The sequence below is a fragment of the Hemiscyllium ocellatum genome, chromosome 15, assembly GCF_020745735.1.
Source record: "Hemiscyllium ocellatum isolate sHemOce1 chromosome 15, sHemOce1.pat.X.cur, whole genome shotgun sequence".
Taxonomy (NCBI): Eukaryota; Metazoa; Chordata; class Chondrichthyes; order Orectolobiformes; family Hemiscylliidae; genus Hemiscyllium; species Hemiscyllium ocellatum.
The window spans coordinates 69243763-69270088 of NC_083415.1; the positions used below are offsets into that span (position 1 = coordinate 69243763).

General features: G+C 44.8%; 1 protein-coding gene across 2 annotated transcripts in view; it reads left to right on the forward strand.

Moving 5' to 3' along the window:
• Window positions 1-26326, forward strand: part of fer1l4 (fer-1 like family member 4) — a 355704-nt gene that overhangs the window by 144979 nt on the left and 184399 nt on the right. For both annotated transcript variants that reach the window (XM_060836605.1, XM_060836606.1), the window contains exons 22-24: window positions 10992-11126; window positions 11679-11852; window positions 25604-25717. In XM_060836605.1, the coding sequence (XP_060692588.1) occupies window positions 10992-11126; window positions 11679-11852; window positions 25604-25717 (423 nt within the window). The remainder of the gene's footprint in view (window positions 1-10991; window positions 11127-11678; window positions 11853-25603; window positions 25718-26326) is intronic.

Here is a 26326-nt window from a genome sequence, read left to right on the forward strand (position 1 = left end):
TGTGGAAACAGGCCCTTCGGCCCAACAAGTCCACACCGACCCGCCGAAGCGCAACCCACCCATACCCCTACATTTACCCCTTACCTAACACCACGGGCAATTTAGCATGGCCAATTGACCTGCATATCTTTGGACTGTGGGAGGAAACCGAAGCACCCAGAGGAAACCCACGCAGACACGGGGAGAATGTGCAAACTCCACACAGTCAGTCGCCTGAGGCGGGAATTGAGCCCGGGTCTCTGGCACTGTGAGGCAGCAGTGCTAACCACTGTGCCACCGTGCCGCCCACAGTTCATTCCCCTACACTATCCCAAAATCATCCATGTGCTTATCTAAGGATTGTTTAAATCTCCCTAATGTGGCTGAGTTAACTACCTTGGCAGGTAGGGCATTCCACGCCCTTACCACTCTCTGCGTAAAGAACTTTCCTCTGATGTCTGTTTTAAATCTATCACCCACACTACCAAGAATCTTTCCGTTGACACAGTACTCTGACTTCCTGTTATTCTTCCCAAAGTGTATCACCTCACATTTAGCTGCATTGAACTCCATTTGCCACCTCTCAGCCCAATTCTGCAGTTTATCCAAGTCTCCCTGCAACCTGTAACATTCTTCCAAACTGTTCACTACTCCACCGACTTTAGTGTCATCTGCAAATTTACTAATCCATCCATCTATGCCTGCGCCTAAGTCATTTATAAAAATGACAAACAGCAGTGGTCCCAAAACAGATCCTGTGGCACACCTCTAGTAACTGGACTCCAGACTGAATATTTTCCATCAACCACCACTCGCTGCCTTCTTCCAGAAAGCCAGTTTCCAATCCAAACTGCTAAATTACCCTCAGTTCCATGCTTCTGCAATTTCTCCAACAGCCTACCATGTGGAACATTATCAAAAACTTTACTGAAGTCCATGTATAACACGTCAACTGCCCTACCCTCATCTACATGCTTGGTCACCTTCTCAAAATACTCAGTGCGGTTTGTGAGACACAACCTGCCCTTGACGAAACCATTTTGACTATCTAAAATCAAATTGTTGATTGCTAGGTGATTATAAACCTTATCTCTTACAATCCTTTCCAAAACCTTTCCTACAACAGAGGTAAGGCTCACTGGTCTATAATTGCCTGGGTCATCTCTGCTGCCCTTCTTGAACAATGGCACAACATTTATAATCCTCCAGTCCTCAGGTACTAAACCTGTAGACAATCACAACTCAAATATCAACGCCAACGGCTCTGCTGTCTCCTTCCTAGCTTCCCAGAGAATCCTAGGATAAATCCCATACGGCCCAGGGGACTTGTCTACTTTCACTCCTTCTAGAATCGATAACACCTATGTGTAATGAACCTCGATCCTTTCTAGTCTAATATCTCGTACCTCATTCTTCTCCTCTACAATATTCTCCTTTTCCTGAGTGTTCATTTAGCACCTCTCCGATCTCTACAGGGTCCACACTCAACTTCTCACTTCTGTCTTTGACTGGACCTATTCCTGCCCTAATCATTCTTTTATTCCTCACATACCTATAGAAAGCTTTAGAGTTCTCCTTTATTCTATTTGCTAAAGACTGCTCATGTCCTCTCTTTGCTCTTCTTAACTCCCTCTCTTTAAATCCTTCCTAGCTGATCTGTAACTCTCCATCGCCTTACCTGTACCATCTTGCCTCGTCAACACATAAGCCTCCTTCTTCTTCTTAACAAGAGATGCAATTTCTGTAATAAACCACAGTTCCCTTACCTTATCAGTTCCTCCATGCCCGACAGGGATACACCTTTCAAGGACACCCAATATCTGTTCCATAAACCAGCTCCGCATTTCCATTGTCTGCATCCCCTGCATTTTGCTACCCCATTCTATGCATCCTAATTCTTGCCTAATCGCATTATAATTGCCCTTGCCCCATCGATAACTCTTGGCCTGTGGCATGTACCTATCCCTTTCCATTGCTAAACTAAATTATGGTCACTCTCTCCAAAGTGCTCACCTACAACTAAATCAAACACCTGGTCTGGTTCATTACCAAGTGCCAGATCCAGTGTGGCATCCCCTCTTGTTGGCCCTTCAACATACTGTGTCAGGAAACCCTCCTGTACACATTGGACAAAAGCTGATCCATCCGACATTCTAGAGCTATAACATTTCCAGTCAATATTGGGAAAGTTAAAGTCCCCCATAATGACCACCCTGTTCCTTTCACTCCTACTCAGAACAGTTTTGCTAATCCTTTCTTCCACCTCCCTGGAACTCTGGGGAGGCCTATAAAAAACTCCAAGCAGTGTGACCTTTCCTCTCCTGTTTCTAACCTCAGCCCATACTACCTCAGAAGATGAGTCCTCATCAAAAATTCTCTCAGCCACTGTTATACTATCTTTGACTAACAAGGCCACGCCTCCCCCACTTTTACCACCTTGCTGTTTTTAATGAAGGATCTAAACCCTGGAACCTGCAACATCCATTCCTCACCCTGCTCTATCCATGTCTCCATAATGGCCACAACATCGAAGTCCCAGGTACCTAGCCATGTCGCGAGCTCACCTACCTTATTTTGGATACTTCTGACGTTGAAGTAGACACACTTCAAACCACTTTGCTGTCTGCCAGCACGTTCCTGTGACCCTGAAATCCTGTCCCTGCCCTCCCAACACTCATCCTCCTGTGCACTGCAACTACACTTCTGGTTCCCATCCCCCTACTGAGCTAGTTTAAACCCACCCGAATAGCACCAGCAAATTTCCCACCCAGGATATTAGTACCCCTCTGGTTCAAGTGAAGACTGTCCTGTTTGTACAAGTCCCACCTTCCCCAGAATGAGCTCCAATTATCCAAAAACATGAAACCCTCCCTCCTGCACCATCCTTGCAGCCATGTGTTTAGCTGATATCTCTCCCTATTCCTTGCCTCGCTATCACATGGCATGAGTAACAATCCAGAGATAACAACTCTGTTTGTTCTAGCTCTTAGCTTCCACCCTAGCTCCCTGAAATTCTGCCTTACATCCCTATCCCTCTTTCTACCTATGTTGTTGGTACCTACATGGACAACGACTTGAGGCTGGACACCCTCTCCCTTCAGGACCCCAAATATACGATCCGAGACATCATGGACCCTGGCACCTGGGAGGCAACACACCAACCGCGATTCTCATTCGATCCCAACAAACCTTCTATCTGAGCCTCTAACTATTGAGTCCCCAAAGACTAACACTCTCCTCCTTTCCCTCCATCCCTTTTGTGCAACAGGGACAGGCTCTGTGCCAGAGACCTGGGCCCCACTGCTTGCCCCTGGTAAGTTGTCCCCCTCAACAGTATCCAAAACGGTATACATGTTTTTCAGGGGAACGACCACAAGGAATCCCTCCACTGACTGTTTTTTCCCCTTTTGAACAGTTACCCATCTTTCTTCTTCGTAAGGAGTAACTACTTCCCTGTAACTCCTATCTATCACAGCCTCTGCCTCCCGAATGATCTGAAGTTCATCCAGCTCGCACTCCAGTTCCCTAACACAGTCTTGGAGAAGCGAGAGTTGGGTGCACTTCCTGAAGATATACTTGGATAGGACACCAATGGTGTCCCTGACCTCAACCAACATGCAGGAGGAACATTGCTCTCCCTGCACTGCCATCCCTGCTGGTCCCCTAGTCACAAAGTAAAAAAGAGACGCTTACCTGATATGTCCCTGGTCTTTAAGGTTAGAGGAGGTGGTTGGGTGGGAGGCCCTACAAGGTAGAGGATACTGACCTATATAGCAGGACGGAAATAAAAATAAGAAGTCCCTCCTTTTCCAGAAGCCTCTACTCTCTGACTTCAAATTTAAAAGCCCAAATCAGTGACTCACTGCTCCTGGCAGGCCCCTGGTGCAAGCTCCCACCTTTTGAGATGCTGCTGCCGCTGAAAAACAGAAATGGAGGACTCCTGCGCTCGTGGTAAGTTTTTAAAGGCACAAATCATCGACTCACCGCTCCCGGCAAGCTCCCATCCTTCGAGATGCTGTTGCCGCTGAAAAACAGAAATTATTAAGAACAAAAACAGAAATTTCTGGAGAAACTTGGCAGATCTGGCAGCTTTTATGGAGAGAAAGTAGAGTTTATTTTTCAGGCCCAGTGACCCTTCTTCAGCATTGATTTTAGCTAGGAAAATATTTAGCATATATGCTGAATATGATATGGGGGAGGGGGAAGGTAAACAATAGGTGGAATCATAGAGTCATCGTGTCATAGAGATGTACAGCATGGAAACAGACCCTTTGGTGCAACCCGTCCATGCGGACCAGATATCCCAACCCAATCTAGTCTCACCTGTCAGCACCCGACCCATATCTCTCCAAACCCTTCCTATTCATTTACCCATCCAAATGCCTTTTAAATGTTGTAATTGTACCAACCTCCACCACTTCCTCTAGCAGCTCATTCCATACACGTACCACCCTCTGTGTGAAAAAGTTGCCCTTAGGTCCTTTTATATCTTTCCACTCTCACCCTAAACCTATGCCCACTAGGTCTGGACTCCCCCACCCCAGGGAAAAGACTTTGTCTGTTTATCCTATCCATTGCCACTCATAATTTTGTAAACCTCTATGAGGTCACCCCCTCAGCCTCCGACACTCCAGGGAAAACAGCCCCAGCCTGTTCAGCCTCTCCCTACAGCTCAAATCCTCAAACCCTGGCAACATCCTTGTAAATCTTTTCTGAACCCTTTCAAGATTCACAACATCTTTCCGATAGGAAGGAAACCAGAATTGCACGCAATCTTCCAACAGCGGCCTAACCAATGTCCTGTACAACAGCAACATAATCTCCAAACTCCTGTACTCAATACTCTGACCAATAAAGGAAAGCATACCAAACGCCTTCTTCACTATCCTATCCACCTGCGAGTCCACTTTCAAGTAGCTATGAACCTGCATTCCAAGGTCTCTTTGTTGAGCAACACTCCCTAGGACCTTACCATTATGTGTATAGGTCCTGCTAAGATTTGCTTTCCCAAAATGCAGCACCTCGCATTTGTCTGAATTAAACTCCATCTGCCACTTCTCAGCCCATTGGCCTATCTGATCAAGATCATGTTGTAACTTGAGGTAACCTTCTTCGCTGTCCACTACACCTCCAATTTTGGTGTGATCTGCAAACTTACGAACTATATCTCTTATGCTCACATCCAAATCATTTATATAAATGACAAAGTTAGAGGACTCAGCACCGATCCTTGTGGCACTCCACTGGTCACAGGCCTCCATTCTGAAAAACAACCCTCCACTACCACCCTCTGTCTTCTACCTTTGAGCCAGTTCTGTATCCAAATGGCTAGTTCACCCTGTATTCCATGAGATCTAACGTTGTTAACCAGTCTCCCATGGGAAACCTTATCAAACACCTTACTGAAGTCAATATAGATCACATCTACTGCTCTGCCTTCATCAATCCTCTTTGTTGCATCTTCAAAAAACTCAATCAAGTTTGTGAGACATGATTTCTCATGCACATATCAGTCCTTGCCTTTTCAAATACATGTACACCCTGTCCCTCAGGATTCCCTCCAACAACTTGCCCACCATCAATGTCAGACTCACTGTCTATAGTTCCCTGGCTTGTCCTTACCACCCTTCTTAAACAGTGGCACCACGTTAACCAACTTCCAATCTTCCGGCACCTTACTTGTGACTATCGATGATACAAATATCTCAGCAAGAGGCCCAGCAATCACTTCCCTAGCTTCCCACAGAGTTCTAGGGTACACCTGATCAGGTCCTGGGGATTTATCCACCTTTATGTATTTCAAGACATCCAGCACTTCCTCCTCTGTAGTATGGACATTTTTCAAGATGTCACCATCTATTTCCCTACATTTTATGTCTTCCATGTCCTTTTCCATAGTAAATACTGATGTAAAATACTCGTTTAGTATCTCCCCCATTTTCTGCGGCTCCACACAAAGGCCGCCTTGCTGACCTTTGAGGGGCCGTATTCTCTCCCTAGTTACCCTTTTGTCCTTAATGTATTTGTAAAAACCTTTTGGATTCTCCTTAATTCTATTTGCCAAAGCTATCTCGGTGGAGCCTAGGTGAAAGAACAGCAATTGTGCAGACAAAGGAATGGGTAAAGACCAACCTGGGAGATTCCTGATGAAGGGCTCTGGCCCAAAAATCAATTCTCCTGCTCCTCGGATGCTGCCTGACCTATTGTGTTTTTCCAGCAACACACTCTCAACTGGGAGATTCAGTAGCTGCTAATGCAGCCCATTACAGCTGACAATGGGTTGTTTGTGGTAGCAGGGACAAAGTGATGACTGCAGATGCTGGAGATCAGAGTCAAAAAGTGTGGCACTGGAAAACACAGCAGGTCAGACAGCATCTGAGGAGCAGAAAAGTTGATGTTTCGGGCATAAGCCTGATGAAGGGCTTAGTCTCAAAACGCCGACTCTTCTGCTTTTCGGATGCTGCCTGATTCACTGTGCTTTTCTAGCGCCACACTGTTTATGGTAGTAATCCGTGTGATGACAATGTCTGATGTGAGTCTTTGGGATAAAAGCATGGGAGAACGTGCTCAGGCCCTAAAATTATTTGTTGTGGTTCTGTTTGCCGAGCTGGATGTTTTTGTTGCAAACGTTTCGTCCCCTTTCTAGGTGACATCTTCAGTGCTTGGGAGCCCCCTGTGAAGCGCTTCTGTGGTGTTTCCTCTGGCATTTATAGTGGCTTGTCTCTGCCGCTTCCGGTTGTCAGTTGCTGTCCGCTGCAGTGGCCGGTATATAGGGTCTAGGCCGATGTGTCTGTTGATAGAATTTGTGGATGAGTGCCATGCCTCTAGGAATTCCCTGGCTGTTCTCTGTTTGGCCTGCCCTATAATAGTGGTGTTGTCCCAATCGAATTCGTGTTGTTTGTCATCTGAGTGTATGGCTACGAGGGATAGTTGGTCGTGTCGTTTCATGGCCAGTTGGTGTTCATGGATGCGGGTTGTTAGCTGTCTTCCTGTTTGTCCTATGTAGTGTTTTGTGCAGTCCTTGCATGGGCTTTTGTACACTACGTTAGTTTTGCTCATGCTGGGTATCGGGTCCTTTGTCCTGGTGAGTTGTTGTCTGAGGGTGGCTGTTGGTTTGTGTGCTGTTATGAGTCCTAGTGGTCGCAGCAGTCTGGCTGTCAGTTCAGAAATGCTCCTGATGTATGGGAGTGTGGCCAGTCCTTTGGGTTGTGGCATGTCCTCATTTCGTTGTCTTTCCTTAAGGCATCTGTTGATGAAATTGCGCGGGTATCCGTTCTTGGTGAATACCTTGTATAGGTGTTCTTCTTCCTCTTTTTGTAGTTCAGGTGTGCTGCAGTGTGTTGTGGCCCTTTTGAATAATGTCCTGATGCAACTTCGTTTGTGTGTGTTGGGGTGGTTGCTTTCATAGTTCAGGACTTGGTCTGTGTGTGTGGCTTTCCTGTATACCTTCGTTGTGAATTCTCCGTTCGGTGTTCTCTGTACCATCACGTCTAGGAATGGGAGCTGGTTATCCTTTTCTTCCTCTCTCGTGAATCAGATTCCTGTGAGTGTGGCCACAGGAAATCACTTTCCTAGTTTCCCACAGAGTTCTAGGGTATGCCAGATCAGGTCGTGGGGATTTATCAACTTTTTTGCTCTTATAAGGATTTACTCTATCTCTGTTATCTATACCTGGTATTTGCTTCCTTCTTTATCTTAAACCAAAACTTCAATTTCTCAAGTCATCTAGCATTCCCTACACCTGCCTGACTTGCCTTTCACCCTAATATGAATATACTGTCTCTGGACTCTCGTTATCTCAGTTTTCAAGGCTTCCCATTTTCTAGCTGTCCCTTTACCTGCGAATATCTGCCCTCAATCATCTTTTGAAGGTTCTTGCCTAGTACTGTCAAAATTGGCCTTCCTCCAATTTAGAACTTTAACTTATAGATCCAGTGTATCCTTTTCCATTACTATTTTAAAACTAATAGAATTTTAGTCACTGGCTCCAAAGTGCTCCCCCACTGACACCTCAGTAACGTGCCTGCCTGACTTCGCAAAAGTAGGTTGAGTTTTGCACCTTCTCTAATAGGTACATCATCATACTGAATCAGAAAATCTTCTTGTACAAGCTTCACAAATTCCTCCCCATTTAATCCCTTAACACTATGGCAGTCCCAGTCTATGTTTGGAAAGTTAAAATCGTCTACCGTAGCCACCCTATTATTCTTACAGAGAACTGAGATCTCCTTACAAATTTGTTTCTCAATTTCCTACTGACTATTGGATCTATAATACAATCCCAATAAGGTGATCATCCCTTTCGTATTTCCCAGTTCCACTGAAATAACTTCCTTGGATGTATTGCCGGGAATATCCTCCCTAAGTGCAGCTGTAATGTTATCCTTTATCAAAAATGCCACTCCAACTCCTTTCTTGCCCCTTCTTTCTATCCTTCCTATATCATTTGTATACTGGAACATTAAGCTGCAGTCCTGTTCATCCCTGAGCCATATCTCTGTACTTGCTATGATATCCCAGTCCATATTCCTAACCATGCCCTGGGTTCATCTGTCTTCCCTGTTTGGCTTCTTGCATTGAAATAAAGTTTAATTAATCAGTCCTATCTTGTTCTCTGCTTTGTTCCTGCCTGCCCTGACTGTTTGACTCATTCCTTTTCCCAACTGTACCAGTGTCAGATTGATCTCTTTCCTTACTGTTTTCCTGAGTACCACTGCTCCACTTTACTAGCTTAAATCATCCCAAGCAGCTCGAGCAAATCTCCCTGCTGGTATATTAGTCCCCTTCCAATTCAGGTCCAATCTGACCTTCTTGTACAGTCTCTTCTCCCTCCGAAGAGGTTGGGAGCCAATCACACTGTCCCCACTGTTTGAGCAAACAATAATCTAAACACCACTTACAATAAGTTTTGCGGTTCTTTCAAAAATGTATCAATCCCTTCCGGATTTCCTGGCTTTTTAAACAGTCCTTTTCCACTTTCAGTCCTCAATCAAAAGTACAGAAATATAAAAATGGAATATTTATGGAAGCTTTCAGTGCTTTGAAAATTCTTAAACAAACAAAACAGTTCATGTTATGAAAAGGTAAGGCATTAAAATGTATGTGGCAGTATTTTCCCCAGCATGATTGTTCACGGATTTTCCTGTTTCATGTGTTTACAATTTTCCATTTCACAGATCCTGATTTTGTAGTCACTGCAGGCAAATTCATCCTGTGGAAATGTGCCACCAAATTGCTTGGTTCTTGATTATCTTTTCCTCATTCATGGAATTTGGGCATTGCTGGTTGGAACAGCATTTCTTACCCATCATTAATTACACTGGAAAAGGTGATGAAGAGCTGCCTTCTTGAACTGCTGCAGTCCATTAAGTGTAGGAGTCTACAATTTTGCTTTTTGGATCCATGCCAGTTGGTGAGAAAGAAATCAAGACACCATTCTTTTTTAACTTCTCAGTCTTACAGCTCCTCCCTCCTCCAGTCCCATCTCTGCCCCTATGATATCCCCCTAGTCACTTGAATAATCAATTAACTCAATTGAATCCAGTTTTTTGAGTGTACCTGGATGCCAGACTCAATTAAATGTAGCCCTTGATGTCAAGGGAAGCTACCCACCTCCATGTTTAGACCAAGGCTACAATTGGATTAGGAGCTGACTGCCAATGAGTAGTGTTAGAGCCCTCACTGTTTTTGCATTTTTTTTTGATTTTATGAATTATCTCCTTAAGCATCTACCACTGCTGTTCACTATCATTCCTGCTAATCCACCTTTCCAGTTCACTTAAGCCTACTGTGTCCTCACTTCATTGTTTTTGACCCAAGTTTCTCATTCTTGCAATGAATATTAAATTCAATTATGTTATGAGTGCTACTTCCTAGGGGATTTTTTATTCTGAGATCATTTATTAAATTTGCTTCATTACCCATTACCAGATCCAAGATAGCCTGCTCCCTGATTAGCTTTTACATATTGCTGTAGGAAACTATGCTGAATGCATTCTATGAATTTGTTATCATAGCTACCCTTTCCAATTTGATTAACTCAATCAACATGAAGCTACAAACAGGTGTTAAGAATTAATCATTCACAAAGTTTGGGACTGGCTATTCAAAAAAGTCTGGTTTTGACCATTGCGGCACAGTGGTTAGCACTGCTGTCTCACAGCGCCCGAGACCCAGGTTCAATTTCCACCTCAGACGACTCTCTGTGTGGAGTTTGCACATTCTCCCCATGTCTGCGTGGGTTTGCTCCGGGTTTCCTCCCACAGTCCAAAACTGTACAAGTTAGGTGAATTGGTCATGCTAAATTGCCCGTAGTGTTAGGTGCAGGGGTAAATGTAGGGGAATGGGTCTGGGTAGGTTGCACTTCAGTGGGTCAGTGTGGACTTGTTGGACCGAAGGGCCTGTTCCATGCTGTAAGTAATCTAATTAAATAGCATTCAATTTTCAGAGTCTTTGAAGATTTTAATTTTACTGTGTTGTGAACACAGAGGTAGAAACGCTGATTTAGTTCAGCTATATGTCTCTGTGCCATAGCAATAGGTTACTGTGGAGAAAATGGTGCCTATGGCACCGCTGACAATCCTTTCCATTACTTTTCTAATGAGTTAGAATAGACAGATGGAAGAGGCAAAGAGCTGCATTGAAATTTATCTGTTTTGTGACAGGATGTACTTAGGCTATTTTCCATATTGTTTAGTAGATATTAGTATTGTTGCTGTACTATAACAGATGATTGAAAATACTTGAGCTTTGTTTTTGTTGTGATGGGCTCCTGTATTAATAAGAATATTCATAGAACTTCTCCTGCAGTGAGTTGTTAAATTGTCCACCACCGTTCACAATTTGATCTCACAAGATGGCAGATCTTAGATATGATTTTTTGCATATGCTGCAAATAGTCTTGTAGCTTCCCCATGAGCATCATAAGAGTCTTGCTGTTTCCATATATTACACAGACATTCAAATTGAGAACTTAAAGAAAATTTAACTCTCCCTCTTTAATTATTTCACAGTATCTGGAAGAAACACTTTCCCCATTGTGGTCTGAGATGTTGCTGTTCGATCAAATCCTGATAGAGGGGAGTAAGGATGAACTGAAAAAGGATCCACCCATTATCATCATCAATATCTTTGACTATGACAGTTTGGTGAGTTTTAGCCTAATGCAGTTTCAGAAATGAATAATAGCAGAATTGTCAGTAGGGTAAAGAGTAATACCGCTACATGGAAAATAAATTATCAACCAGAACCGCAAATACGACCCTGCTGCATGAGAATAGACATTGTACTGCTGTACAATTATTGATGTTGCAGAGAGCACTACAAACTGCAAATCAATAATAGTGGGGACAGGTTTGTACCTGTACAACAGAGTACAGTACTGGTGGGGATAGGTCGGTCACTGTATGACACTGGGGTACAACATTGATGGGAACTGATCTGTTTGTGTAAAACATTGGGGTACAGCACAGGTGGGGAGGACTCTGCAAATGCTAGTCAATGTAATTTTAGTTATGGGTTCTCTGAGCTTCATTTGATTTTAAAGTGACTGCTACTGGAATGTGAACTGGACAATGAAAGTCTACCTATTGTTCAATGTTGCATTTTGAATGTGCAGCTGTGTGCTGCACCATATGATATTTAAATGATGGCATTTGGAATGATTCAATGTGTAATACTGTCTTTTCTCATAAACACAGGGAAGTCCAGAGTTCCTAGGACGAGCTTTCGCAGCTCCCAGCGTTAAGCTGCAAGGTGAAAGTTATGTGAGACCTCCATTAAAGTTTCATGACATTTACAGAGGCCAGACAATGGGTGGTGAACTGCTAGCAGCTTTTGAACTGATAGAATTGGATTACAGTGGCTATGGAGAGGTAAGCATCACACACATTCTCAGATTGTTAATTTTATTTCACAGCAAATGTCTTGTAGATACTGTTGAGTTTGTAGGTGCTGATTATCCACATGGGAGCATGCACCAAGCAGGGCCAACTCCTGCCTCTAACAGTCATTCTGCTGAAATACTTCCAGAGTATCTTCAATCCCATTCCCACCACGGATTGTTTGACTGTGACAATGTTGTTATTTACCTAAGAACATAAGGGTAGGAGCAAGAGTAGGCCATATAGTCCTTCTAGCTACATTGCTCCTGTCTCTTTTATTTCATGGGCAGTAACTTTTCTCACAGGTCTGTTCATAGAATCACACAGTATCTTCGGCTCATCGAATCTGTACTGCCGAATATATTCTACTATCTACACTAGTCCCACTTTCCTGCACTAAGCCCATAGCCCACAACATGGCCCTGTGGCATGGCATATAGGCACCCGACCAGCCATTCAATGTAATCATTTAAGGCCTTTTAACCACCCCATCCCCAGAACCCTGCATGCTCCTGGTAGTCAGAAATCTAGCACTCTCTACCATAAACATACTCGAACACTAACCATCACAGCCCTCCATGATTGATTTTTCCAAATGTTCACAACCCTCTACAGTCATACAATATGGGAACAGGCCCTTGAGTGCAACTTGTCCATGCAGACCAAGTTTCCCAAAGTGAATTAGTTCCATTTGCCTGTGTTTGGCCCTTATCCCACTAAACCTTTCCTATTCATGTACCTGTCCAAATGTCTTTTAAATGTCGCAACTGTGCCTCCATCTGCCACTTCCTCTGGCAGTTCATTCTATACATGAATCACCCTCTGTGTGAAAGAAAAATGCCCCTCAGGTCTCTTTTAAATCTTTCTCCTCTCACGTAAAAAATATGTCCTCTACTTTTGAACTCCCCTACCCTAGAGAAAAAAAACCCTTGCTATTCACTTTAGCTATGCTCCTCATGATTTTATAAATCTATAATGCTTGCCTTCATTGGACGGGGTATTGAGTATAAGAGCTGGCAAGTCATGTTAAAATTGTACAAGACATTGGTTCAGTCGCATTAAGAATACTGTGTACAGTTCTGGTCGCCACCTTACCAAAAGGATGTGAACACCTTGGAGAGTGTGCAGAGAAGGTTTACGAGGATGTTGCCTGGTATGGAAGGTGCTAGTTATGAAGAGAGGTTGAGTAGGTTAGGTTTATTTTCACTAGAAAAAAGAAGATTGAGGGGGGACCTGATTGAGGTTTACAAAATCATGAAGGTATGGACAGGGTGGTAGAGACAAGTTTTTCTCCCAGGGTGAAGGATTCAATAACGAGAAATCATGCTTTCAAGGTGAGAGGTGGAAAGTTTAAGGGGGATACATGCGGCAAGTACTTCACACAGAGGGCGGTGGGCGTTTGGAACGCATGCCAGCAGAGGTGGTAGAGACAGGCACGGGAGGTTCATTTAGGATGCATTTGGACAGATGCATGAGTACATGTGGAGCAGAGGGACACAAATGCTTTGGACTTGACCAACAGGTTTAGACAGTAAATTTGGATTGACTCAGGCTTGAAGGGCCAAAGGACCTGTTCCTGGGCTGTAAATTTTCTTTGTTCTTTGTTTGTTCTTATATAAGGTCACCCTTCAACCTCCTATATTACAGTAAAAAAAAATCTCAGCCTATCCAACCTATCCTTATAATTCAAACCCTCCAGTTCTGGCAACATCCTGGTAAATGTTGTAGTTCTGTTCGCCGAGCTGGGAATTTGTGTTGCAGACGTTTCGTCCCCTGTCTAGGTGACATCCTCAGTGCTTGGGAGCCTCCTGTGAAGCACTTCTGTGATCTTTCCTCCGGCATTTGTAGTGGTTTGAATCTGCCGCTTCCGGTTCTCTGTTCCAGCTGTCCGCTGCAGTGGCCAGTATATTGGATCCAGGTCGATGTACTTATTGATTGAATCTGTGGATGAATGCCATGCCTCTAGGAATTCCCTGGCTGCTCTCTGTTTGGCTTGTCCTATAATAGTAGTGTTGTCCCAGTCGAATTCATGTTGCTTGTCATCTGCGTGTGTGGCTACTAAGGATAGCTGGTCGTGTCGTTTCGTGGCTAGTTGGTGTTCATGGATGCGGGTTGTTAGCTGTGTGTGTTCTCTATTTCTGTGTTTTTAATGATTACAAAGGTGTCATCCACATATCTGACCCAGAGTTTTTGGGTTGAATTTGCGGTAAGACTGTTTGTTCTAATCTTTGCATTACCGCTTGTGCTCTGAGTCCAGAGATGGGTGAGCCCATGGGTGTGCCGTTGATTTGTTCCTATATTTGGTTGTTGAATGTGAAGTATGTTGTGAGGTACAGGTCCAGTAGTTTGAGTATGCCGTCTTTGTTGATAGGTTCAACGTCCTGTTATCTGTTCTGTATGTCCAGCAGGTTGGCTATTGTTTCTCTGGCTAGGGTTTTGTCAATAGAGGTGAACAGTGCCGTTACATCGAATGAGACCATGGTTTCTTCCTTGTCTGTGTGTATATTTCTGATGATGTCCAAGAATTCCTGTGTTGATTGTATCGAGTGTCTGGATCCGCTGATAAGGTGTTTCAGTTTCTGGTGTAGTTCTTTAGCCAGTTTGTGTGATGGTGTCCCTGGTAGTGATACTATGGGTCTGAGTGGGAAGTCTGGTTTGTGCACTTTAGGTAGTCCATAGAATCTGAGGGTTTGTTGCTTTCAGGTTTCATTCTTTGTAGGTCAAACCTGGTTATCTATCCATTTTTTGTAGATTCCTCAGTGTGTTGTTTATCTTATTGGTGAGCTGTAGGGTGGGGTCAAACTCCCTCTTTTGGTAGGTGTTGGTATCTGCAAGTAGTTGTTGTGCTTTTTGGATGTAGTCTGCTTTGTCCAGGATGACCGTCATTCTGCCTTTGTCTGCTGGTAGTATGATTACGTTCTTATCATTTCTTAGTGATTTTAGTGCTTCCCTCTCCTTGGTGTTGAGGTTATGTGTTTATCTTTTCCTTGTTATCAGAGGTATGATACTTTGTCTCACTGTTTGTTGTGTCTCTTCTGTCAGTCCATTGTTCCTGACTGTGCATTCTAGTGCTGCTAGGAAGTCTGCTGTCTTGGCATCCCTGTGGCTGTAGTTGAGTCCCTTGGCCAGTATTATTCCTTCTGTGTCTGTGAGCTGTCTGTGGGAGAGGTTTCTAACCCAGGTGTGGGTTGTGGTGACTTCTCTGTTGTGTGTTAGCTTGGCCATTTTTTCTTTTAGTGCTGTTTTTTTGCAGTGCGTGGTCCTGTTCTGTCCTGTGGTGACGGCCTGTTCTATGGTCCGGGTCCATTCCTGATTGGTGATTTTTGAAATTAACAGGGGACGAAATGTCTGCAACACAAATTCCCAGCTCGGCAAACAGAACCACAACAACGAGCACCCGAGCTACAAATCTTCTCCCAAACTTTGATCCTGGTAAATCTTTTCTGCAATCTCTCCAATTTAATAATATCCTTCCTAAAGCAGGACAACCAGAACTGTACACAATACTCCAAACGCCCTGTACAACTGCAACATGACATCCTAAATCCTATACTCAATTGCCTGAGCAATGAATGCAAGTGTGCCAACTGCCTTCTTTATTACCGATGATGCAACTTTCAAAGAACTATGTACCTGAATCTTTCTGTTCAACAACAATAGCTACGGCCCTAACATGATCTGTATAAGCCCTGCCATTGTTTGTCTTACCAAAATGCAACATTTCACATTTATCCAAATTAAACTCTATCTGCAACTCCTCAGCCCATTGGCCCAATTGATCAAGATCCCTTTGCAATCTTAGATAACCTTCTTCATTGTCCAGTATACCACCAATTTTGCTGTTATCCGCAAACTTATAACCCATGTTTCCTAACTTCTCATCCAAGTCATTTATATAAATGACAGACAACAGTCATCCATCACCAATCCATGCAGAACATCACTGGTCACAGGCCTCAATTCCAAAAAAAATCCCTCCACCACCACCTTCTATCTCCTACTGTCGAGCCAATTTTGCATCCATTTGGCAAACTCTCTCTGAATCCCATGTGATTTAACTTTTCTGACTGGTCGACATTGCGGAACCTTGTCCATGTAGACAATATTTACCACTTTGCCCTCATCTATCGTCTTCTGAGAATAAGTCTGTGGACTTTTACTGCACTCCCTCTTTGGCAGTAATATCTTTCCTGGCCCAAATTTTTAATCCTTCTCTGGCTACGGGGTGGGGTGCCAGAGCACTGGAGGACACCTAATGTCTCTTCAAGAAGGATGGTAGAAATAGACCAGGGAACTCTAGACCAGTGAGTCTCACATCTATTGTAGGGAAACTGTTGGTTTTAAATTGCCAAAATTCCTTAGATTTGAGGAAGATTCCATTTGATTGGAAAGCAACAAATGTAACTCCTCAATTTAAAAAGAGTAGGACAGAAAGCAGAAAATTACAGGCCACCTAGTCTAACACCAATTATAGGGAATTGTTATTAAATACATTATAGCAGACATTTAGAAAAAAAATTAAGGTAATTAATAAGAGTCAACATAGTTTTGTGAAAGGGAAATCATGTTTAATCAATCAATTGAGGTTTGTTGAACAAGTAAAATGTGCTTGTAACATGAGGACAAGTGGCACCAATGGATGTACCGTACCTAAATTTTCAGAAGTAATCTAATACTGTGCCACATCCAAGATTATATGAGAAAATAAAAGATCAGAATGTAAAGGGTAAATTACTGGCACGGATAGGAGATTGTTAAGAAATATACAGTAGTCATAAATTCAGTTGAGGGACCTGGGCATTGCTAACTGGGCCATCATTTATTGGTCAACACCTTGACAAGATTGTTGAACCTTTTGAACTGCTGCAGTCCAAGTGCTGTAGATAGATTAACAATGCTCTTAGAGAGGGAATTCCAAGATTGTGACCCAGGAACCCTGGTTTATTTCTAACTCAGGAAGGTGAGTGGCTTGGTACTGAACTTGTAGGTGGCAAAGTTCCCATGTATCTGCTGCCTTAGTCCTTCTAGGTGGGAGTGCTGCCGCAGAATCGTTGGTGAATTTCTGCAATGCATCTTGTAGATGGTGGACACTACAGCTACTGAGCAATAATGGTGAAGAGACTGGAGGTTTGTAAATGTGGTGGCAGTCAAGTGGGCTGCTTTGTCCTGGATGGTGTCATATTTCTTGAGATCCAGGCAAATGGAGGGTATTCCATCACAGTTCTGACTTGTGGAACATAGGAACAGGAATAGGCCATTCAGCCAATTGAGCCTGTTCTAGAGTCGTAGAGTCATACAGCACAGAAACATACTCTTCATTCCAACATCCACACTGACCACACATTCCAATCTGACCTAGTCCCATTTGCCAACTTTTGGCCCATATAACTCTAAACCCTTCATATTCATATCCCCATCCAAATGTCTTTTAAATGTAATTGTACTCACCTTCACCACTTCCTCTGGCAACTTGTTCCTTACACACACCACCCTCTGTGTGAAAAAGTTACCCCTCAGGTCCCTTTTAAATCTTTTCCCCTCACACCTTAAACCTATTTCCTCTAGTTTCGGACACCCCCAGCCTAGGAAAAGGTCATTGGCTATCCACCCTATCCATGGTCCTTTAGGGTCATCCCTTGGCTTCCAATACTCCAGGAAAAATGAGATCACGGCTGATTTGTGGCCTAACTATATACACCTAGCTTTGTCCCATATCTCTTAACACCTTTGCTTAACAAAACTTTAACTATCACACATTTAAAATTAACAATAGATTCATCACCCGTTGCTAGTTGTGGAAACGCTGTCAATTAGACTGTGAATGTGGGACCTCTGGTGTGGAAAACTGTCAGGTATTAATTGTGGTAGCGATCAATATCTCGCCGCGTGTTGAACTCGCAGTTTTACAACCAAGACTCCCGCCCACTCTCTGACGACCCCTTCTCCCGCCTCCAACATACCCCATCCACCTGGACACCCCGTGCCGGCCTCTTACCCGCCCTCGATCTATTTATAGCCAACTGCCGCCGCGACATTAACCGACTCGACCTGTCCACCCCTCTCACCCACTCCAACCTCTCACCCTCAGAACGTGCAGCCCTCCACTCCCTCTGCTCCAACCCCAACCTCACCATCAAACCGGCAGACAAGGGAGGCGTGGTAGTACTTCGCGCACCGACCTTTATACCGCTGAGGCCAAACGCCAGCTCGCGGACGCCTCCTCCTATTGCCCCCTTGACCATGACCCCACCTCCCACCACCAAACCATCATCTCCGAGACCATCCACAACTTCATCACCTCTGGGGATCTCCCATCCACCGCCTCCAACCTCATAGTCCCACAACCCCGCACCGCCCGTTTCTACTTCCTGCCCAAAATCCACAAACCTGACTGCCCCGGCCGACCCATTGTCTCAGCCTGCTCCTGCCCCACCGAACTCATCTCCGCGTACCTCGACACGGTTCTGTCCCCTTTAGTCCAAGAACTCCCCACCTACGTTCGGGACACCACCCACGCCCTCCACCTCCTCCATGATTTTCGCTTCCCCGGTCCCCAACGCCTTATCTTCACGATGGACATCCAGTCCCTGTACACCTCCATCCCCCATCACGAAGGACTCAAAGCCCTCCGCTTCTTCCTTTCCCGCCGCACCAACCAGTACCCTTCCACTGACACCCTCCTTCGACTGACTGAACTAGTCCTCACCCTGAATAACTTCTCTTTCCAATCCTCCCACTTCCTCCAAACGAAAGGAGTTGCCATGGGCACCCGCATGGGCCCCAGCTATGCCTGTCTCTTTGTAGGATATGTGGAACAGTCCATCTTCCGCAACTACACTGGCACCACCCCCCACCTTTTCCTCCGCTACATCGATGACTGTATCGGCGCTGCCTCGTGCTCCCACGAGGAGGTTGAACAGTTCATCAACTTTACCAACACCTTCCATCCCGACCTCAAATTCACCTGGACTGTCTCAGACTCCTCCCTCCCCTTCCTAGACCTTTCCATTTCTATCTCGGGCGACCGACTCAACACAGACATCTACTATAAACCGACTGACTCCCACAGCTACCTGGACTACACCTCCTCCCACCCTGCCCCCTGTAAAAACTCCATCCCATATTCCCAATTCCTTCATCTCCGCCGCATCTGCTCCCAGGAGGACCAGTTCCAATACCGTACAGCCCAGATGGCCTCCTTCTTCAAGGACCGCAGATTCCCCCCAGACGTGATCGACGATGCCCTCCACCGCATCTCCACCACTTCCCGCTCCTCCGCCCTTGAGCCCCGCCCCTCCAACCACCACCAAGATAGAACCCCACTGGTTCTCACCTACCACCCCACCAACCTCCTTATACAGCGTATCATCCGCCGTCATTTCCACCAACTCCAAACGGGCCCCACCACCAGGGATATATTTCCCTCCCCTCGCCTATCAGCGTTCCGCAAAGACCACTCCTTTCGTGACTCCCTCATCAGGTCCACACCCCCCACCAACCCAACCTCCACTCCCGGCACCTTCCCATGCAACCGCAGGAAATGCAAAACTTGCGCCCACACCTCCTCCCTTACTTCTCTCCAAGGCCCCAAGGGATCCTTCCATATCCGCCACAAATTCACCTGCACCTCCACACACATCATCTATTGCATCCGCTGCACCCGATGTGGCCTCCTCTATATTGGGGAGACGGGCTGCCTACTTGCAGAATGCTTCAGGGAACACCTCTGGGACGCCCGGACCAACCAACCCAACCACCCCGTGGCTCAACACTTTAACTCTCCCTCCCACTCCACCGAAGACATGCAGGTCCTTGGACTCCTCCATCGCCAGAGCATAACAACACGACGGTTGGAGGAAGAGTGCCTCATCTTCCACCTGGGAACCCTCCAACCACAAGGGATGAACTCAGATTTCTCCAGTTTCCTCATTTCCCCTCCCCCCACCTTGTCTCAGTCGATTCCCTTGAACTCAGCACCGCCCTCCTAACCTGCAATCCTCTTCCTGACCTCTCTGCCCCACCCCACTCTGGCCTATCACCCTCACCTTGACCTCCTTCCACCTATCATATCTCCATCGCCCCTCCCAAAGTCTCTCCTCCCTACCTTTTATCTTAGCCTGCCTGGCACACTCTCCTCATTCCTGATAAAGGGGTCTGGCCCGAAACGTCGAATTTCCTGTTCCTTGGATGCTGCCTAACCTGCTGTGCTTTAACCAGCAACACATTTTCAGCTCAGGTATTAATTGTGCCTTGCAGATCAGATCAGACATGATCTTATTGAATGACAGAACTGACATGAGGGGTTGAATGGTCTACTCATCTAATTTGTATGTTTTTATGTTCACTAGTTCTACTAATCCTTGTAGGCAACATTCTTTTCTTCTGCACTCAAGTTCTTGCCAGTTTAAGGGATGGCTGATCACCATTTCAGTTGGGCACTGCCACCTTTAAATTTCAGATCTAACTCTTCTGGTTCTGAATTTCCTGTTTGATGCTCTGCCCCTCAGAATGTTAGCTCCACAAGTTTTGACATGGAGACAACATCTCTGATCAATGCAGTGCCTGTGATTCAGTTATCTGGTGATCCAAAGGAAGAGTCGTCACGGCAGCCACAATATTCAATGGGATGTGGTTGCTGAAAATATAAAAGATGAAGGGCTTATGCCCGAAACGTCAAATTTCCTGTTCCTTGGATGCTGTCTGACCTGCTGCGCTTTTCCAGCAACACATTTTCAGAAAATATAAAAGACACTTGTGAAAGTCACTAAACTGAAGAGACAGGAATAAACTACATCAAATTGCATTAGATTTTATGTAAATGAAAAATTACGCAAATCAGTGAGCTTCCTTCCAACTAGCAGGTGAAGTTTCTGCCACTGACTCTATTGCTTCCAGTTTTCCTGCTACCAGGAATGTTGACATGCAGCCCCCAGCCTAATTCCATCTGCCTGCCCATTCTTATGTCACCACCAGCAGGCTGCACAAAGCCTGCTTTCAGTGTGGGCTCGCCAATGCTCTGTGTAGTTGTATGGATTCACTGTCTGAAATCTGGCAGCCTCAGGATTGAGATTTCAGGACTTGTTGATTTTCAGAATAAAAATCGGAATGTGTTAATTTAAATCATGAGAGATGGTGGGTTGGTGGCAATGTACTAGTAATGCTCAGACATGCTGTGGGGATATGAATTCAAATTCCACCATAGCAGATGTGCTCAGTGAAATATACATAGCTACTCTTGCCTTATTTTGACATGATTGTTATAAACGTATTGCTTTGCATAATGTATCAAATCACCAACTGTGTTAAGGCTTGTATTGCATCAGCAGTGTGATGGAATATTCCCGACTAGCCTGGATGGGTACAGATCAAAGAGCACTCAAGAAAATATATACAATCCAGAACAAGACAGCCTGTTTTATTAAAGAACAAAGAACAAAGAAAATTTACAGCCCAGGAACAGACCCTTAAAGCCTGAGCCGATCCAAATGTATTGTCTAAACCTGTCGGTCAATTCCTAAGCATTTGTATCCCTCTGCTCCACACGTACGCATGCATCTGTCCAGACGCATCTTAAATGAATCTACCGTGCCTGCCTCTACCACCTCTGCTGGCAATACATTCCAAATGCCCACCACCCTCTGTGTGAAGTACTTGCTGCGTGTATCCCCTTTAAACTTTCCACCTCTCACCTTGAAAGCATGACCTCTCATTATTGAATTCTTCACCCTGGGAAAAAGCTTGTCTCTATCCACCGTGTCTATACTCTTCATGATTTTGTAAACCTCAATCAGGTCCCCCCTCAATCTCTTTTTTTCTAATGAAAATAAACCTAACCTATTCAACCTCTCTTCGTAGCTAGCACCTTCCATACCAGGCAACATCCTCGAAAACCTTCTCTGAACCTTCTCCAAAGTGTCCACATCCTTTTGGTAATGTGGCGACCAGAACTGTACACAATATTCTAAATGTGGCCGAACCAATGTCTTGGTAAAAACAAGGACAGCAGATGCTGGGAACCAGGTTCTAGATTAGAGTGGTGCTGGAAAAGCACAGCAGTTCAGGCAGCATCTGAGAAGCAGGAAAATCGACATTTCGGGCAAAAGCCCTTCATCAGGAATAGATGAAGGGCTTTTGCCCAAAATGTTGAATTTCCTGCTTCTCAGATGCTGCCTGAACTGCTGTGCTTTTCCAATGTCTTGTACAATTTTAACATGACTTGCCAGCTCTTATACTCAATACCCCGTCCAATGAAGGTAAGCATACTATATGCCTGCTTGACCACTCTATCCACCTGTGCAGCAACCTTCAGGGTACCATGGACCTGCACTGCCAGATCTCTCTGCCCATCAACTTTTCCCAAGGCTCTTCCATTCATTGTATAATTTGCTTAGAATTAGACTTGCCTAAATGCAACACCTCACATTTGTCTGGATTGAAAGCCATCTGCCAATTTTCTGCCCAACTCTCCAGTCTATCTATATCCTCCTGTATTTTCTGACAATCTCTTATGTTTTCTGCTACTTCACCAATCTTTGTGTCATCTGCAAACTTGCTGATCATACCAACAGTGCCCTCTTCTAGATCATTTATGTATATTACAAACAACAGTGGAGCCAACACTGACCCTTGTGGAACACGATTGGTCACCTTTCTCCATTTCGAGAAACTCCCTTCAACTACTACTCTCTATCTCCTGTTGCTCAACCAGTTCCTTATCCACCTAGCTGGAACACCCTGCACACCATGTGACTTCACTTTCTCCATTAGTCTACAATGGGGATCCTTATCAAACGCCTTACTAAAATCCATGTATATGACATCTAACAACTTGGTCACTTCCTTGAAGAACTCTATTAAGTTGATAAGGCACGATCTTCCTCACACCAAACCATGTTGCGTACCACTGATAAGCTCATTCTTTTCTAAATATAAATAGATTCTATCCCTCAGTACCCTCTCCAGCAACTTCCCCACCACTGACATCAGGCTCACTGGTCTGTAGTTATCCGGAATATCCCTACTACCCTTCTTGTGCAGGGGGACAAGATAAGCTACCCTCCAGTCCTCCGGCACCTCACCTGTATTTAATGATGCCACAAAGATATCTGTCAGGACCCCAGCCAGTTTCTCTCTCGCCTCCCTCAGCAACCTGGGATAGATCCCATCCGGTCCTGGGGATTTATCCACCTTAATAACCTCTAGCTTACCCAACACATCTTCTCTACTTATGCCAATGTGATCCAGATTAATCAAACTTCTCTCTCTAATGTCAAGATTCATTATGTTACTCTCCTCGGTGAACATTGATGCAAAGCAATCATTCAGAATCTCACCCATTCTCTCAGGTTCAGCACACAGCCTTCCTTCATTATCTTTTAGTGGACCAATCCTTTCTCTAGTTACCTGCTTGCTTCTTACATAAGAATAAAATGCTTTGGGATTTTCCTTAATTCTGCTCGCTAAAATATTTCATGACCCCTTTTCGCCCACATGAATTCTTATTTAAGACTTGTCCTACGCTTCCAATATTCCTCCAGGGCCCGGCTGCCTAGACCTTATGTACGCTTCCCTTTTTCTCTTGGCTAGTCGTACAATTTCTGCTGTCATCCATGGTTCACAAATCTTGTCCTTCCTATCCTTTGCCTTCAACGGCATTTGCCTATCCTACTCTACCGTTAACCTATCTTTGAAAGCCTCCCACATCTCAAATGTGGACTTCCCTTCAAATAGCTGTGTTCAATCCACATTTCCCAGCTCCTGCTAATTTTGATATAATTGGCTTTGGCCCAGTTTAGTACTCTTCCCTGAGGACCACTCTCTTCTTTATCTATGAGTGTTCTAAAACTTACAGAATTAAGTTAAGCGTCAAGAGTGTGGTGCTGGAAAGACACAACAGGTTAGACATCTGAGGAGCAGGAGAGCCAAAGACCTTCATCGGGAATGAGGCTGTGAGCCAAGGAGGTGGTGAGGTAATGGGAGGGTATTGGGGCCAGGGAGAAGGTAGCTGAGAGTGCGATAAGGGTCCATTTGTAGATGGCAGAGGATGGTGTGATGTATATGAGATAGGTCAGAGGGGAGGGTAGTGTGGATAATTGGGAAGGAAGATGGATAGGTAGGAAGGCAGTGCCAAGTTGGAAGGTTGGATCTGGGATAAGGTGGAGTGAGGGGAAATGAGGAAACTGGTGCTATTGGGTTGGAGGGTCTCAAAGCAGAAGATGAGGCATTCTCCTCCAGATGTCAGGTGGTTAGGGAATGGCGATGGAGGAGGTCGAGGACTGGCATGTCCTTGGCGGAGTGGGAGGGGGAGTTAAAGTATTCAGCCATTGGGCAGTGTGGTTGGTTAGGGTGGGTGTCCTGGAGGTGTTCTCTGAAGCGGTCTGCAAGTAGGCGTCCTGCTCCCCAATGTAGAAGAGACCGCATCCGGAGCAACGGATACAGTAAATGACATGTGTGCAGGTGAAACTTTGATGGATGTGGAAGGCTCCTTTGGGGCCTTGGACTGAGATGAGGGAGAAGATATGGGCGCAGGTTTCTGCGGTGGCAAAAGGTGCCTGGTGGGAAGGGTGGCTTGATGGGAGGGTGTGAACCTGACAAGGGAGTCGTGGAGGGAATTTTTTTTACGGAAAGTGGATAGGGGTGGGGAGGGAAATATATCTCTGGTGGTGGGGTCCATTTGTAGATGGCAGAGGATGATGTGATGTATATGGAGGTTGGTGAGGACCGGTGAATCTGTCCTTGTTGTGGATGGAGGGGTGGGGTTCGAGGGCGGAGGTGCAAGAAATGGATGCGATGCGCTGGAGGACATCATCAACCATGTGGGAGGGGAATTGCGGTCTTTAAAGAAGGAGACCATCTGTTGTGTTCTGTGGTGGAACTGGTCCTCCTGAGAGCAGATGCGGAGGAATTGGGAATGTGGGATAGCATTTTTACAGGAGGCAAGGTGGGAGGAGTTGTAGTCCTGGGAGTCGGTGGGTTTGTAGAAGATGTCAGTGTTGAGTCGGTCACCATTTGTGGAGATGGAGAGGTCTAGGAAGGGGAGGGAAGTGTCAGAGATGTTCCAGGTGAATTTAAGGTCGGGATGGAATGTATTAGTGAAGTTGATGAACTGTTCAACCTCCTCAGGGGAGCATAAGGTGGCACCGATGTAGGTTTTATTAGCGCCTATCTCTACATTACTTACATGATGCATTGCAATAACTCACCAAGGCTCCTATGACCATTACCAACTTGGTCAAAGGTAGCAGTTTCATAGGAATACCACCTCCTGCATGTTCACTTCCAAACCACTCACCATCCTAAATTGGAAACAAATCACCATTCCTTCAGTGTTGCTGTAAGCCCCCACTTCCCAACCAGCATTGTGGACTGCAAAGTGCAAGAAGGCAGCTCACTACCACCTTCAATAGGGCAATTAGGGATGGACACCTAACACTGGCCCAGTTAGTAAAGCTCATATCCCAACAACAAATTAAAAAATTGTACATGAAAATTGGTTGCCACATTTTCTATGTTACTACAGTGACTACATTTTGAAAATATTTCATTGACTGTAAAGAGCTTTGGAATGTTGTGTTGTAGAGAAAGTTGTTATACAATGTAAGACTTTAAAAAATATTTTCACCGTGTCCTCATGGAGGAAGATAAAATTTACAAGTGAGTCCCAGAGGACTTATAAAGGTAAAATGAAGGTGAGGAAATGGGAGAATGCAGCTCTGACCTTAAAGACACAACTCTCTTTTCAGCCATCTCTCCCAGATGACGTGGAATCTAAGGATCCGGAATATCTGGATGAACAGAGGAAATATTTCATTATTCCTGCAGGAATTCGGCCAAAGCTCAAGACATTCAGAATTGAGGTAGAACCATGCTGAATTTGTTGCCATTTTAATACAAGGTTGTTGTCCAATTGGAAAAAATGTTGGTTAGGGTGGGTGTCCTGGAGAGGCAGAAGCCAGTGAGTTGTGGGAAATGGTTACTTTTAGGACTGGAGAATGCTGACAGATATATACCTCAATGGTCAGTGTAGTGATAATTATAAAGACTTGACAAATGGACAAAAGTCAAATAACAATATTTGATGAACAAAACTGCAGTTGCTGGAAATCAGAAATGCAAATAGAAATTTCTGGAAGATCTCAGCAGGTCTAGCAGCATCTAGTGGGGAGAAAATACTTTGAGTCCAGTTCTGAAGAATGGTCACTAAACTGAAATGTTAACTGTGCTTTCTCTTCACAGATGCTGCCAGAACAGTTGAGTTTTTCCAACAATTTTTGTTTGTGTTACAAAATTTGCTGATGATTCCAAACTTGGAGAAGTGACAAACAGAGAAGGTGATAGAAATCGACTGCAACAGTACTAATGGAAGCTATCAGAATGGGCAGACCAATGGCAGATAAAATTTAATAGAGAAAGATGAGATGATGTATTTTTGAAGAAGGAAAAGGAAGAGGCAATGTAGACAGAAT